This window comes from Oenanthe melanoleuca, chromosome 5 (genome assembly GCF_029582105.1).
Source record: "Oenanthe melanoleuca isolate GR-GAL-2019-014 chromosome 5, OMel1.0, whole genome shotgun sequence".
In the NCBI taxonomy this organism is placed as follows: Eukaryota; Metazoa; Chordata; class Aves; order Passeriformes; family Muscicapidae; genus Oenanthe; species Oenanthe melanoleuca.
In genome coordinates, this window is record NC_079339.1 from 58,413,940 (window position 1) to 58,429,917 (window position 15,978).

Here is a 15,978-nt window from a genome sequence, read left to right on the forward strand (position 1 = left end):
AAGAAGATTTGATGTAACATTCCCCTCACAGTAAAAAAGAGACACATACACACAAAAAATCCTATTTAGCAACTCAGAGCTCACCAGAACCATTTACCTGTTTCCCTCAATTTCATTTATTTAAAGAAAAAACCTGGTAATTCATCAGAAGTCAGGATTCAATTTCCTGTTTTCTCTCCAAACAGGCACATTAATCCAAGTGCATGCTGCAGTGGGAGCTGGGATTCCTAATTGCACTAAGCACACACGGGGCTCAAAGCTTTTCTCCCTTCATCTCCCCACTTTGCCCAGTCTGTGGTCAGTTTTGGGGTCAGCAATGATGGCCTGGACAGCCACAATGGCTTCGTTGATTTTGGTCTGCAGCTCCCGGAGCTCCTCGATGTGCAGCAGCCGCAGGATTTGGGCGGCCTCGTTGATAACAGCATCTGGGGAGGGGCAAGAGAGGAGCTGCAATTATTAATCCATCATTTCATCCAACATCTTAAGCTCTGTTAAGGAAGTTTTAATGCTCTGCATGTTGTTCCTGGTGGTGGTTTCAAAAAACCAACGAAGAACGATTTTTCCTGCTGCTGGAGAGGGATGAGGGTGGTGGCCAAACCTTCCCCACCCTCCTGCAGCCCTGCAGGGAATGAGGGAATCACAGGCTGCAAGGACCTTAAGGATCATTCATTCCAACCTCAATGCTGCTGTGAAACACTCCAAGCAGTGATTTAAGCCAACCTCAGGTCTGCTCCTTATCAATAATCCAAGCTGAGCTGCCTCGATGGGGTTTTAGGAAAAAAGAGGCAGCTGGAATCCATGGAAGCAGCACAGCTGTCCTCTGCTGGTAGCAGCAGGATTTACAAACAGCAGCATGCATTCCTTGGGCTGCCATTAAAAGCTGTTATTTAAACAGATTCCAAACAGCTTGGATGGAGGCTTTGCTGTTCCAAACCCAAAATGCTCAGGAGTGCTCATAAATAACCAGCTGGGAGGGAGGAATTCTTTCCACTCCAGGGTTTTTTACTGTCCACATCAGCTCTGGATTTGACAGTAATAACTCTGTCAAAGGCAAACATTCCCATTTAAAAGTCACATTAGGAGCAGTGCTCACCTCCCGTGTCAAATCCAAGAATGTGCTTTTCCAGAGCAACAGGCAGACCCTGGAAAAGGAAAAAAAAAAAATGTTTAAATTGTCATTTTTAGATGTTTGGTAAATAAAATCAAGTACTGCAGCAGGTAACTGGAGGAGAAAATATGGGTTTTGCTTAGCCAAAGAAGTGTGAAAAGTTTGAAACAACTCCCTTTGTGTCCCAAAACACCAAAGCCAGAGAGTTATTAAAGAAAAATCTTCCTGCTTCAGGATCCCTCACTGGATACACAGAGCCTGCATTCAATCCTTAAAAGGCCAAGAGCAGGACTGGGAGCCATCACCCAACCCAGCAGCTTCCCAGGAAAACAAAACTGGGCTTTCTTAGAAACTTCTGCCTTTCAACAGCTGCCAGCCCTGGAGCAGGGGCTGATTGCAAAGAGCTGCAAGAAATTCTCTGAAATCAAGTTTTGCTGAGCTCACAACATCCCCAGAAGCATCTGCTCAAGTGTTAAGCTTGGGAATAAAGGAAAATATTCCATTTTCTAAACAATATCTCTATTAAAATGCTCCAGGGCAGAATTTATTAGTGGTTATTTCTAAGTATTGCTGTGTTTCCTTTGCCATGACAGCTGCAGAGGAGTGGTTACACTAAATCATGACTCAGGGAGCTTCAACAAGCACTTAAATTAGATTTAAAATTAGATTTAAATTCCCAGAATTCGTTTTTACTACCCTCAGTAAGTTTTTTCAACATTTGTCAAAAGCCTTGCATTTTGCACAAGAAAAACATCAGAGTTCAATACCATTAATTTCTGCAGGGATGGGGTTGTAAAGCTTTTAGACAGTGAAAATTTCCTTTAAAGGCTTTTATACAGATGGGAAAAACAAAAAAGAATCTGAGTTGATCAAAACAAACATTAAACACAAACTGGTGGCTGCAACTCATTTGCAAAAAATGGGGTTTTTCCATGGAATTTATAGGAAAATCCAATCTTAAAAATCCATCTCCACTGTTAAAATTGATGATAAAAATGCCACTGAAGCCACTTCAGAAAGATTCCAGAAATATCAGACTTCCTACATGGATTTTTTGTAAGAACTGAGGTTTGTAATTTAAGGTTTTAAAGAGCTCCCTGCCAGCCTGGGGTGCTCTTGAGGAAAAATTGTCTTTTTTTTTTGTCTTTTTTTTTTTCCCCTCCCAGTTCTTTGTGGATAAATTCCTTTTCCTCCCTTCTCCCAGAGTTTGATCCTTTTTGGGAATCTGCCTTTGGAATCCCCACAACAAGCTCATGATCCTTCAAACAGGGAATAAAGTAAAAAAAAAAAAACAAACAAAGAGCACTTTTACATCAGGAACTACACAAAACTTCATTCCCATAATTCCCATAATTCATAATTTGAATTATGAACACTGCACAAAATTTGGCCATTTACAAATCAGTCAAAATGTGAAAAATAAATCTAATTTTCCTTTTTTTTATCTTTTAATTCTCAACCCAGCCATCCTCTCTGCTCTGGTGATATTTCCATTTTTTCCCCATGAAGATGCTGATGGTCCATCCTGGCCCAGATTTTCCTTTTCTCCACACCCATGTGGCATTCCTAAGGAAAATCCAATCTCAGATTATTTCACAGAGACATCTCAGCCCTGCTGATGCTCTGAAGATTTATCAGAGATAAATTTTTTCCTGGCAGGAAAAAAAAAAAAATTCCCTGTTCCCCCAAGAAAATCCCATTTTGATGCCAGCTGTGCAGCTATGAAAACAACAACTAAAAGCTGCTTTTTATTAAAATTACAGAACCCAAAATGAAGACAACAGGCTCAGCTGCTTTTTTTATTTTCCTGCTTTTTGAGCAGTTTGATGGATTTGCAAATCCAGAGCTTTGATTTATCCTTCCAATGCTTCTGGAAATTGCAGAGCACCTGTGATTCCCACTTGGAAAACACCATCAGCAGAGTGATGATAATAAATAAAAAAGGAAAGGAAAAGGAAAGGAAAAGGAAAAGGAAAAGGATAGATAGATAGATAGATAGATAAATAAATAAATAAATAAATAAATAAATAAATAAATAATTTTTGTGAACACCTGGGGAAAAAAAAAAGAAAAAAAAGAAAGAAAGAAGGAATTTGGGCTCTTTGAGCAGATCCAGCTGCTGTAGCAGGGATTTCATACACCTGCAGGGCAGGTGAGGCTGCCTTTCCCAACCTTTCCCAGCTTTTCTCAGCTCTGTTAAATGCTGGAGAAATCTGGGATGATGAGGAAATCACAAATTCAAAACTCACAGTCATCCCCTGGAACATCTTCCCAACAGACAGCTCGTGGTTAGTGAAGAATTCTGCAAAAATCTGAGCTGGAGGGCAGAAATTTCCTTCCCCACTCTTTTTTTTTGGGGAAGAGAGGAGGGAGGAGATGGATTTCCAACATCCCATTCCTTGAATTTGCAGGAAGTTTCCACATGAAACAAAACACTCCACACAAGGAATGTTTCAACACCTTTATGCTAATTCCAAAGAAAATCCAGGTTGTGCATTTCTCCTCACACTCCAGTCAGGGTAATCCTCTGGAAAAGAACTCAGGGAAGAACTATCCCATAATTTCTCACCCAGGTATATTTAAATGGAACAAAAGCAGCTTTGTGTTCTGCTCCCCATAACCCCCCAGACCTGCTGCAATCAGGATGGGATAAATGAAGCTTCCACCATCCTCCTAAATGAAGTGTTGGAACAGAACTGGTTTTGATTGAGATCCCAGAAGTTTATCTGTATTAATTAACATGGAATAATTAACCCTGGCCATGGTACAAACCTCCTTGGACTGGCTGGCTTTGGCTATGGCATCCTGTGTCAGGCGCTCCTGCACCAGAATCCGAATTGCCTGGGAAAACATGGGAAGGGAGCAGAAATTAATTAATATCTTAAGGAATTTATCAGTCATTCCAAGGGAAAAGAGCCAAAATTATAACCTCAAACACAGTTTTGTGAGGTTTTTTTTTGGAAACTCTTCCAGCCCTTAAACTTTTCCATTTAGGAATAATCTTGGTGTGTAGGATCTCAAGGCAGCTTAACCAGAAGTGACAAGGACATTGATTTCACACCAATAATTGCTGCCACTCCTGGCACAGAAGCTGCAAAAAATGCAAAAAAATAGCCTGGAAAGCTTGGGTGAAAAAGGAGGCTCAGGAGGGAGGAACCAGGTGGGGGTCAGGATTTCCTCACAGGGAACAAGAGACAGGAAAAAAGGAAACGGCCTCAAGCTGGATTTTAGGGAAAATTTCTTCCTGGGAAAGGTTGACAGGCATTGGAAAGGGTTTCACAATGGTGGAATCCCCATCCCTGGAGGGATTTCAAAGCTGTGTGGATGTGGCACTTGGGGACATGTGGCACTGGTGGCATTGGCAGTGCTGAGCTCCATGATTTAAAAGTTTTTTTCAACCTAAACAAATCCATGATTCCAAAATGATCACAACCCCAAAGCAGCAGCCACAATCTTCTTTCCTTGAATTCTCACACCTTTAACTCTGCAGCAATGCAGCTCCTCTGGGAAGGAAATGCTGCCCTGGGAAGGAAATGCTGCCCTGGGAAGGAAATGCTGCTGGCAGCAACTTTTAGGAGGTGCTGAACCACCTCCCATATGCAGAAAAACCCAGAGCAAGGCATCCCAGGCAGGCTTGGAAAAGACTGAGAGCAGAAAATAATTAATTTTAGCTTTGGGGAACAAGAGCAGCCTTGACTTTGACAATCCTGGTGCTCATCTGTTTTCTCTGGCTCCAGCACATGGGGTAAAATCCTATCAGAGCTATCAGTTACTGATACCTACAGCTCCAAATGCCTCCAAAAATAACTGCAGCAATAGCAGGCAGGCAGATTTCCACAGGAAAGAAGAAGTGGCTCTGTCAGACACATTGCTCAGACTCTCCCTGATGAGCAGCCAGAAGTGACAGAAGCAGCTCTGTGCTGCTCCCCCAGCATTGCTCCCAGTTTTGGTCATGATTAAAGTTGAGCAAAAACCAGAAAGTTGTCACTTCAATACTTCCAGAAATCTGTCACTGAAGGAAGTGGCCTGGACAAAGGAATGGCTTGATGGGGAGTTTAATCCCAGCAGTGAAACCAGACCTTGGGGAAGAGAATTCCAAGTGCCTCTGGCATTAGGAAATATCCAACTGTGCCCCACAGATGCTTTCTGACCAACTTGCCAGGTTTAAATAAAATGGGATGTAAATATCTGTTCACCCTGGCCAGATGTCTGGTTCTCCCAAATCATCCACCCCTGAGTGTCCAAGCCTGAACAGGGATCAGAAATTCCCTGCAAATCTGCTTATTGTGGGGGAGAATTCCAGAGTTTGATTGACACCTTCTAATATCATCATCTCAGCCCCAAAACCAGCTTTGCATTGTTCCTGGAATGTGGATTTTCACTGCAGGAATCCACTCTTACTGGAATTAAAAGAAAATTCAGGCTGGTTTTGCCCAAATCTGTCTGACAAAAAGAGATGTGGGAATAGTGACAGAACTGTAAATATATTTATGCAGAATTTTACACCCAGTAAAGTCTGCCAGCCCTGGGAGAAGATCTGAAGGAATTTTGGAAAGACCTGAGCTCATTCATGCTGCTAATCCTAAATATCACATCATGGTCTCCTCTCCCTACCTGATATCCCTTTTCACTGATTTTTTTGGGGGTTTTGAGGTGGTTTTTGGTAGAGATCTCCACACTCCTTAAAAATTAAAAAAGGATATTTTGGGAAGGAAAAATAGGAAATCATACTGGAGAGAAGGAAAAAAAAATGGATGGAATAACTGCAGGCTGAAAATTCCTTAAGAAACCAAGTTACCATAATATTCTTCCAAGAATTACAGCTTACATTAAATAAACTTCAATACCCACAGCTTTTGGTTTCTCCAAAATAAGTTTAGCAAATATCACAACCATTGTCATGAACAGAACTTTATAAGGTTTTTTTTAATCAGTGAAATGCTTGTGTTTTAATGCCAAACAAAATTAAGTTTATTCCCATATTATGACATGATCAAGTAGGAACTTGGGATTTTACACTTTCATCAATAATAAATTTTTAATTTCAAAAAACACAGTAGGGGTTTGACCCCAAATCTATAGAGTTCCACCAGAAAGTCAAAAATTTTCTTAAAGGCATAAAAAAGATGGTTTAGAAAATTAATTAGCCCACTTAAGGCACTTAAAACTTGTAATTAGTTGTCAAAACTAAATTAAACTGATTTCAGTAATGACAAGGAGTAAACAATTCATAGGATCAAAAGAAAAAGGAAAATTTTAACTGTAGCTCCTCCCTTGGATGTTGTTTTAAAACATCCTTGGCATCATTAAATTTCATTATTAAAATTTTTAAAAATTATTAAGAATGTATTAAATTAATTTAAAATTTATTAAAAATTTAAATTTTTAAATTTTGGAGTTTCTCTGAATTTTTAGCACTGCAACAGAACTTTCTCCTTTGAGGATGTTCCTTAAGGAACTCAGCTAAAATTGTTTACCAGGATAATTCTCCCTGCATGAATTTCCATGATTTATCTTCTGTGCTCTTATCTGCTTGAAATGAGATTTTTTTTTTCCTATCTTTGCTTAAAAATTCATATTTATCAGCACCTGCACCTCAAGCTGTGACAGACACTGGGGAAAAAAAGGAAAAAAAGAGGTGGGAAAAGTGTGAAACTCACCTTGAGCATCACCAAGTAATCATCATGTCTCTGGATTTGTAGCAGATTAGCCAAAGCCATCACCCCAGCCTTGAAATCAGGATTATTCACTGGAAAAATAAGGATTATCATGAAAAATTTTATAACTATCATTTTTTAAAATTTAGCTACATAACCAAGTGAAGTGTTTGAAAATAAAGCAAATTACAGGCAGATATTCTCTTCTGTGCATTATTTTTATTATTCTGTATCTTTTTATCTCTGCACAGCAGAAATCTGCTGCTGGTGAGGGCAGGATCAATCCCTGTTTTCTTGGGGATGGAGGAATGGAAAAAGATTTGGAAGATTTAGGGTTGATTTTAGCACTTTTGATTTACTGTGACCGTGCCTAGCAGGAAAAAAAAAAAAAAAAATTAAAATTATTATGACAGAATAGCTGGGCAAGATTGAGCCAACATGAAAATCCTGCCTTAGATATTTTTATTTTTTAAGGCATCTTGCTACTCCTCCCTCACCTAATAATTATGATTTACAGAACAAAACTATTTAATTTAAATTTATTAAAAAATCAGCATCAGAGGATTAACCAAATTCCAATGTGAGGGACACACAGGTGTGGAGCCCATTCCCACCCAGGAGTCTGTGGCACACTCACCATCCAGGTTAATCAGTGGCTCTGCATTTTTTGCTGTATTATCAGCATTTTTAGCACCATCAGGGGTGGAATCCTTGTATTTGTCAGCTGCAGAATGAGGAGGCAAACACAAAAATCATCAGGACTAATGGCAGGAAGAACTAACTCAAAGTTTAGCAGCTGGATTTTTGGGGGGTGGTGGTTGCACAAGAGCTTTGTGGGTTTATAAACTGATTTTTGGCTTTAAAAACTGGGATTTTGGAGCTCCCCACTAATGATACCAAAAGCTGCCCATCATGAGGGACTGAGACTCACATTTATATCCCACTCCTGTCCTGGGCAGAGCTCAGCCCTGCAGGAATTACTGGTAATGGAAAAACAGCACTTTGCTGTTGTTATTTTGCCACCAGCAATTACATTTGTATTCCCACTCTCTCTGCTGTGACTGGGGACATTGAACTCCACTTTTTTATAATCTTGCCCTAGTTCCCAAGGGTTCCACATCCACTCCTTGTTAAAGAAAAATAAAATAAATAAAAAAATTAAGGGGGGGGTCTAAGAATAACTTCTCTGAATAAATGCAGTACTAAATATAATGCATTTAATACACTTCACAGGAAGTTCTCATAAAGGCAATCCCACAGGGAGAAGGGGATAAATATCTGCAATGGGATTGGCTCTCTCCAGAAATAAAATTTAATAGCCAATGCAATTATGCTGCTCCAGTCCTGTGGGAGCTGAAAAGAAACAGAGTATGGGGTGGAAAAAAACACAAGAAATTGTGGTTTATTTTTTAAAGAAGTGAAATATACTTTTGACACTGAGTGATTTTGATGAAAACTTAAAACCAGTGAGAATGTATGGAAGGGGAAGGAGCTGGTGGTGTGTGCAAGGGCATTGTGACATCACAGCACATTTGGTGACAGAGTGGGGGTGACACCTCACGTCCCCAGGCTGCAGAGCTGCAGCTGCCAGCCAGGGATGGTCTGAGCAGGATCCCAGCAGGATGCCCAGCCTGGACCAGTTCCTGCTGCTGGCCCTTGGGCTCAGCTGCTTCTACTCTGGCAGCAGCAGCCGCTCCTGCCCGCCCTCCTGGGCCACCCTGGTGTGGGATGTGCCCCCCCTGGAGAAGGGCAGTGCCCACAAGGGCACCTCCCTGACAGAGCTGCTCTTCTGGAGCATCTCAGCCCTGAGCCTGCTGCTCCTGGGGGCTTTGCTCAGCTGGAAAGGCAGGAACTGCTGGAGAAAGGTGAGGGACAAGGGCAGCAGGGAGGTGGTGGAGCTGGGGACAAGGAAGGGCCTTCCCAGACTGGGCCCAGTGATGGAAACTGCACAGCCCACTGTGGAGATAACCAGGACAGGTTTAGCATTCCATAAGATGGGGTTTAAAGGATTTTTCCAACCCAAACCATTCCATGATTCCCACACCCTGAGGTCCCTCTGTCACCACTGTCACCCTGTGCCTTTCAGAGATGGGAGCATAGATGCTCCTGCAGGACCTCCAAGCTGCTCTCCAGGCTGAAGGAAAATCCTGACTCACTGAAGCACTACCTGAAGCACCTGCAGAAGTGCAGGGCATCCTTAGTGGAAGTGCTGCAGGTCAGGCTGGATGGGGCTGGGAATAACCTGGCCTGGGGTTGGACTGGAAGGTCTTTGCAGGTTCCTTTCAATCCAAATCTCTTTGTGATTCTCCAGAAAAAATAGGAAGAAAATACAAGAAGGCTTCAAGGAGGAGACAACACCCTTTTGCTCTTTGCCCATGAACTCCCAGCTCTAGCAAGGCTCCCAGGAGGGCTGGGCAGGGGGTGGAGCTGCCCCAAAGCACAGCTTTGACAATAAAGGTTCTAGGTGAAACTGTCTCCAAGGTAAATGGAACATGGAATGGATGCTCTAAGAACAGAGGGAGTGACTCTGCACTGGGACTGCTGCAAAAGAGAGGAATTCCTGGCTGGGAGGGAGGTAGCACAGGGTCCCAGAGAAGCTGTGGCTGCCCCTGGATCCCTGGAAGTGTCCAAGGCCAGCCTGGAGCAGCCTGGGATAGTGGAAGGTGTCCCTGCCATGGATCTTTAAGGTCTTTTCCAACCCAAACCACCCTGGGATTCTGTGAAATTAATCAAAAACCCCCATTCCCCTCCCATTTTGGGAAATTAAACAGATTCCCTCATACCATTATCTCCATACTCCAGCCTCACAGCCAAGCCAAGAAGCCAATCCACTGTCTCCTGTCGTTCCTGTATTTTGAAGGGACAGTTCACATCTTTCATGTACTGGGGAGCAAAAAGAAGAGAAAACAAATGGATTTTAGTGACCTGGATCAAGCAGCTGGGAGCACAGAACTGTTGTGTGAACAATCACTCTCCCACAGGCCTCACAGAAAATATTAATTAACAAGAGGTGCCACTGTGAAATTCCTGCTGTGGCATCTGATCCGTGTTGGAGTGTCCCAGTCCACCTCTCAAGCTCAAGTCTGACACCTGCTAATGGAATTTTCATTTTAAATAATGTTTTTTAATTGTCAGACTGCACCCAGAGAAGCCAAAATGCCCTTGCTTTACTCTCTGCCCATGTCACAGAGCAAATGGAACAAAGGAAAGGGGAACAAACTGGACAAAGCCTTCCCACCTGGAATGAAGCCACCTGCAGCTTCCACAAACCTGAGGATTCCCTGCAGCAGGGAATTAGCAGAAATTTTAAATTAGCAGAACTAATTTTCCCTTTTTTCAGGGGTTTTGTACAACAAGAGAGGATAAAAACAGGCTGAGGTTCTGTCTGTGCTGCTCTGAACCCAGAAAATGAGATCCAACCCTGGCTGCTGCCAAGGATCCCAAAACCAGGACGTGGTGACATTCTGCTGTGGCCCTTTGCTGCAGGGCCAGAAGTGCCACACAGCTGGGAAAAGGATGCCAGGGGTTGGAAAAGCAGGAATTCCCTGGAAATTATGGAGAGGACACTCTCACCAAGCCAGGAATTCCAGATATTCCCATTCAGGTTCTCCCTGAGCACTGCAAGTCCTGGGCAGTGAGCAAAGCAAGAGTTTCCAGGAGGGAAAATAAAAGTTGGGATGAATTGGGAATTAAAAAGCAGGGAAATGGGAACCAAGAGGAAAATCCCAAGAGCTTTGTGGTGGCTGGAAATGCTCAGGAGAACAGAGATCACCCAGAATCCATGGATGCAGAAAATCCATCTGGAATGACAGGAGGTGCAGGGATGAGCTTTCCCCCAAATGCTGGCAAAGCTGCAGGAGCCTCACCCACCTCCTTTTGGTACAGGAGCAGCATTAATGCAGAAAAAATTTGTTTATTTGCAGTCAGCTTTCCTTCTGCTTCAAGAGCTGAATCAAATCAGGCAAAAAAATAAATAAGATGATACTCCACCTATTAAACAAACAAAGCTGAAAGGAAAATATGCAGAAAATTGTCCCATTGTAATAAACTCCCTCAGTTTGGCTTCAATAATACATTGAAATTCCTAGAAATGGGACAGGACAAATCTCCAGAGTTATTTCTGTTCCACAGCTGCAGCAGCTGTGAAAGATCCTTTACAGCAGCAAGGAAATACCTTCTCAAAGGATTTGGGCCAGTCCTCACTGTGGATGTTCCTCAGATTCCCTCTGTCCTCGATCTTGTAGTGTCTGATTTTCTGGTCCTCCAGCCAGACAATGAAATTCCTGAACTCTGTTTCATCTGTGGGGAGGAGGAAACAAGGCAGGAATTTTAAAATATCTTAAATTTTGATCCCATTCATACAAACCTGAGCACTTTTACCATTAAATCCCCATACTTATATATAAAAATACCCACTAAAAATGTGCATTCTCTGACCAAAACTCAACTCTATTTTTCATATAAAAAAACCATTAAAATTGTGCATTCTCTGACCAAAACTCAACTCTATTTTTCATATAAAAACCCATTAAAATTGTGCACTCTCTGACCAAAACTCAACTCTATTTTTCATATAAAAACCCATTAAAATTGTGCATTCTCTGACCAAAACTCAACTCTATTTTTCATATAAAAAACCCATTAAAATTGTGCATTCTCTGACCAAAACTCAACTCTATTTTTCATATAAAAAAACCATTAAAATTGTGCATTCTCTGACCAAAACTCAACTCTATTTTTCATATAAAAACCCATTAAAATTGTGCATTCTCTGACCAAAACTCAACTCTATTTTTCATATTAAAAAATCATTAAAATTGTGCATTCTCTGACCAAAACTCGACGCTGAGTATTTTTCATTTTTCAAACTTGCTGTAACTGACTGACCTCATTAAAGGCATCAGCCAACAGATTCTTTTTTATTGGGAATATAACTATAATTTATGAAGCACGGAGAGAAAGGTGAAAAAATAACAGAGAATTTAAGTTTCTAACTCTGCTTTCAGCACAAACACGACACGTGTAGCACTGATCCCAAATTAATTTACAGCATAAATACTGTGGATGCACATTTTTCGCTCGCTGACCCAAAATCCAGTTTTTGGGGCTGGAATTGCACAATTGTGGCGCACACGGGATGCTCACACTGGGTGACACGGGAGGCCACAGCTCCAAGCCCAGCTGGGGGGATTTGGCTCTGGATGAGGTTTTTATGGAATTATGGGATGGTTTGGTGGAAGGGACTGTAAATAAAGCCAAGCCCGTCCCATCCCATCCCGTCCACTGCGCTCACCCCTGCAGTTGAAGCCGGCTGGGTTGTGGTAGTCCAGCGCCGACAGCTTGCGGCGGAACATGGTCCCGGTACCGCAGCCGGCCCCGATCCCGGTGCCGATCCCGGATCCCGATCCCGGTGCCGGTCCCGGTGCCGCCGCCGCCTCCCCCGTTCAGGCCGCGCCGACGGCACAGCCCGGGCCGGAAGGAAGGGAGCGCCCGCCCCCCCGCGCGGCGTTCTGCTCGCTGATTGGTCAGTGTGGTGAGCGGCGGCCGCATCGACCAATCAGAGAACGGGACGGGCCGCCGGGAGGGGAAGTTGCCGCGGTGCCTCGGGTATGGACGCGGCGCCGGGGGGGGCGGGGCCGGGGGTGGGGCGGGGTCAGAAATGGGCGGGGTCAGTTCGAGGGGCGGGGCTTGGGCGCGACCCGGCGGGGAACTGGGGAGTGCTGGGATGTGCTGGGAGTTGTACTGGGGATACTGGGAGCTGTACTGGGAGTGCTGGGCTGTACTGGGAGTGCTGGGCTGTACTGGGAGTGCTGGGCTGTACTGGGAGCTATACTGGGAGTGCTGGGCTGTACTGGGAGTGCTGGGCTGTACTGGGAGCTGTACTGGGGATACTGGGAGCTGTACTGGGAGTGCTGGGCTGTGCTGGGAGCTGTACTGGGGATACTGGGAGCTGCACTGGGAGCGCTGGGCTGTACTGGGAGTTCTGGGCTGTACTGGGAGCTGTACTGGGGGTACTGGGCTGTACTGGGAGCTGTACTGGAAGTGCTGGGCTGTATTGGGAGCTGTACTGGGAGTGCTGGGCTGTGCTGGGAGCTGTACTGGGAGCACTGGTGAGCTGTGCTGGGAGCATTGAGCTGTACTGGGAACACTGAGAGCCGTGATCTGTACTGGGCAGCACTGGGGTGAAGGTTCCAGAAGGGTTTTTCCCCCGGGGGGGTTTTCCCTGGGGAAGACGAGGCCACCCCTGTCCCCTCCCAGCCCCAGAGCTGCTGCAATATTCATCAATATTCATCAATACTCATCAATATTCATCCTGGCATTTCCTCCTGCCAGCCCTTCCCAGCGCTCCACCTGGCACTGGGATGGATCCAGGGGGGTTCTGCCTCCCCTTCCCTTTAGGATCTTTCCTCTCCCATCCCCTGGATCTCTTCCAGCTCTTCCTGGGGTGGTGTCAGCAGGGCAGGGACGCCCTGTCAGCTCAGACTCCTTCAGGTTTTCTGGAATTCCAGAATTCCAGAATGGTTTGGGTCGGGAGGGACATTAAATCCCATCCAGTTCCACTGTCCCAGGCTGCTCCAAGCCCTGTCCAGCCTGGCCTTGGACTCTTCCAGGGATCCAGGGGCAGCCACAGCTGCTCTGGGCACCCTGTGCCACCCCCTTCCAGCCAAGAATTCCATATATCCAACCTAAACTTCCACTCTTTCAGTCTGAGCCCATTATTCCTTGTTCCTGAGGAAGTGTCCCTCTCCCATGTCCCTCTCCCACCTGTGTTGGGTTGATGTGGCCAGAAATGTGAATTCTGTCCCATCTGTTAACCCAGCTGGGGCAGTGCCCTTGATCTCCTGGCACACATTATCTGCTCATGGGCCATCTTTAAACCAGCTGGGCAATCATCTTTATCTTCCCACAGCCCATCCTCCCTCCAGGAGATATCTCCTGTTCATGGCCAGTGAGTCCCAGGGCATGACTGATAAAATTCCATCATCCCATGGGAGATGCTCCAGCCAGGGGAGGAGCCAAGCCTTTCCTACCCAGATAAAAACTGACATTTGGGACACCAAGGCACCTTCTTTCCACTGGATCCCAGAGGAAAACCAGACCTTTGCACATCATCCCTGGAGCTTCAGAGGAAACTGCACCTTCTCCAGGAGCACTGCTCCAGCTGAACCACATCTGCCCCTGCAGGAGGATGCAGCCACCATTGAATGGGACTGTGCCAACACCCTGACTGACTGACGGGTGTCAGCTTGGATTCTGACTCTGGCAGGGCTGGGATTGTTCTGTGTAATACTGCATTTCTATTTTAATTTTCCTAGTAAAGAACTGTTACTCCTAATTCCCATATCTTTGCCTGAGAGCCGCTTAATTTCAAAATTACAATAATAATTTGGAGGGAGGGGGTTTACATTCTCCATCTCAGAGAGAAGTTCCTGCCTTTATTAACAGACACCTGTCCTTCACACCAGGACACCACCCCACAGCTGGAGCCACACCTGGGCCAGCAGTGACACTCAGCTTGGCACCATCCCCAGGTGTGCCACACATTGCCCATGCCACCAAGGGTGACAAGGATGGAGCCAGTGAAACCTCCTGCCTTCCTCACCTTCCCAACCCATCCTTGGATTTCCCCACATTTGAGAACCCTCCCTGCAGCAGCAGTTTGTCCCTGGGACAAACCCACCCATGGGAGACGAGCTGTGCCTCTCCTCTCCCTGCTGCAGAGCTGTGGGGCCTGCAGCTAATGACTGCAATTAGTGCAGATGGGTTCATTGTCATTAGGGAGCCGGGCAGGGCCCCACTCTGGCAGCACATCTCACCCACGCTCTGCCTGAAGCTCCACAGCTCCTCCTGCTCAGCAGATGCTGCTGCTCCGAGGTGCTGCTGAGCCCGGGGAGGTGAGGATGGAAGGGAGGGTGTTGGAGCTGGAGGGGAGCCAGGGAGCCAGGGAACAGCTGAGCTGCTGGCAGGCGAGGAGAGACTTGGCTCCTTCCTCCCCAGCCACAGCATTTTGCTTTGGAGCTGCTCTGACGGACAGGGAGAAGGATGGAGGGGCTGGGGGCTGGTACTGGTGCTCATCAAGGTGCTTGGGAAGCACAGACCCATGCTGGGCTCAGTGCTGGTGCTTTTGGCTCAGAACCCACGGTGCCACCTTGTTCCTGACCCCAGGTAAACACTCACCCCTGAGTGAAACTCCCCCTGTGAAGCTGCAGGGAAAATTCAGGATGTGGGGAATTTGCTCACAGCAGAGTAGGTTTGATTCTGTAGTCAGTGTTTTGGTAGTAGAGTGAGTAAGAATCATGGAATCATAAAACCCTGGAGTGGTTTGGGTTTGAAGGGGTGTTAAAAATCACCCAGTTTCACCCCATGCCATGGCAGGGACACCTTCCACTGTCCCAGGCTGCTCCAAGCTCTGTCCAGCCTGGCCTTGGACACTTCCAGGGATTTGGGGCAGCCAGAGCTGCTCTGGGCACCCTGTGCCAGGGCCTCCCCACCCTCCCATTAAAACATTCTTCCTTATATCTGAGTCTGAATCAACCCTCTTTTATATTAAAACCCTTTTGGCTGTCTCTCCAGGCCCTATAAAAACCTTCCTTAAAAGGTTCCTTTAGGCTCTGGAAGGGGCTCCCTGGATCCTTCTCCTCTCCAGGTGAACATTCCCAGCTCTCCCAGTCTGCTCCAGCCCTCGCAGCAGCTCCATGGCCTCCTCTGGATTTGCTCCTGTGCTGAGTGCCAGGGCTGGGAGAAGGGATGGACAATGAAATTGGAAATTTTAGATGTCTCTCAATTTGTGAGCCAGGAGCAATGTCCCACCTTGAACGAGCCTGTTCCCCCTGAAACCCCAAGAGGCTTCACTTCCCTCCCTACAGGCAGCAAAACTCCTGCTAAAGCCTCCCTGACAGGGAAAACCCCCTTGGGAACAGCATCCAACCAAACCAGCACGGGATCCCACCTCCCCAAGGGTTGACAAGCACAGAGCAGCATCTCCAGAGGCTTGAAACAAATCCAAAAGTTTATTTCCAACGAGTACACAGACCATGTGGGATGGGGATGCGCTACACCACGACTGGCTTCTGCCTACAGCCACCCCCTCCCCAAAACCTGCTGCTGCCAGGGTGGCAATCCACAGACAGACACCACCAGCAACCTCTGCAGACAATAAAAGTCCTTTTTTCCAGTACTCCAGATTTTTTGTTTTCTTTAAAAGCCCAGGGG

The 15,978-nt window shown here is 45.6% G+C and overlaps 1 protein-coding gene across 1 annotated transcript; it reads right to left on the bottom strand.

Moving 5' to 3' along the window:
• Positions 1-59: 59 nt before the first annotated feature.
• Positions 60-12,295, bottom strand: RTRAF (RNA transcription, translation and transport factor). The gene is made up of 8 exons (XM_056493896.1): positions 12,059-12,295; positions 10,940-11,064; positions 9,549-9,648; positions 7,403-7,489; positions 6,769-6,857; positions 3,881-3,949; positions 1,094-1,142; positions 60-425 (listed from the first exon to the last, which is right to left on the bottom strand). The coding sequence occupies exons 1-8, from the start codon at positions 12,117-12,119 to the stop codon at positions 271-273; spliced, it is 735 nt and encodes a 244-aa protein (XP_056349871.1). The 5' UTR covers positions 12,120-12,295; the 3' UTR covers positions 60-270.
• Between the last annotated feature and the right edge of the window lie 3,683 nt (positions 12,296-15,978).

Excerpts from the sequence above, each read along its gene's own strand:
- RTRAF (XM_056493896.1), bottom strand. The coding sequence starts at position 12,119 with ATGTTCCGCCGCAAGCTGTCGGCGCTGGACTACCACAACCCAGCCGGC. Across the intron at positions 9,649-10,939 it reads GGCCCAAATCCTTTGAGAAG|TACATGAAAGATGTGAACTG; the intron begins GTATTTCCTTGC and ends TTTGCTCCCCAG. Across the intron at positions 3,950-6,768 it reads ATTACTTGGTGATGCTCAAG|GCAATTCGGATTCTGGTGCA; the intron begins GTGAGTTTCACA and ends ATGTTTTCCCAG.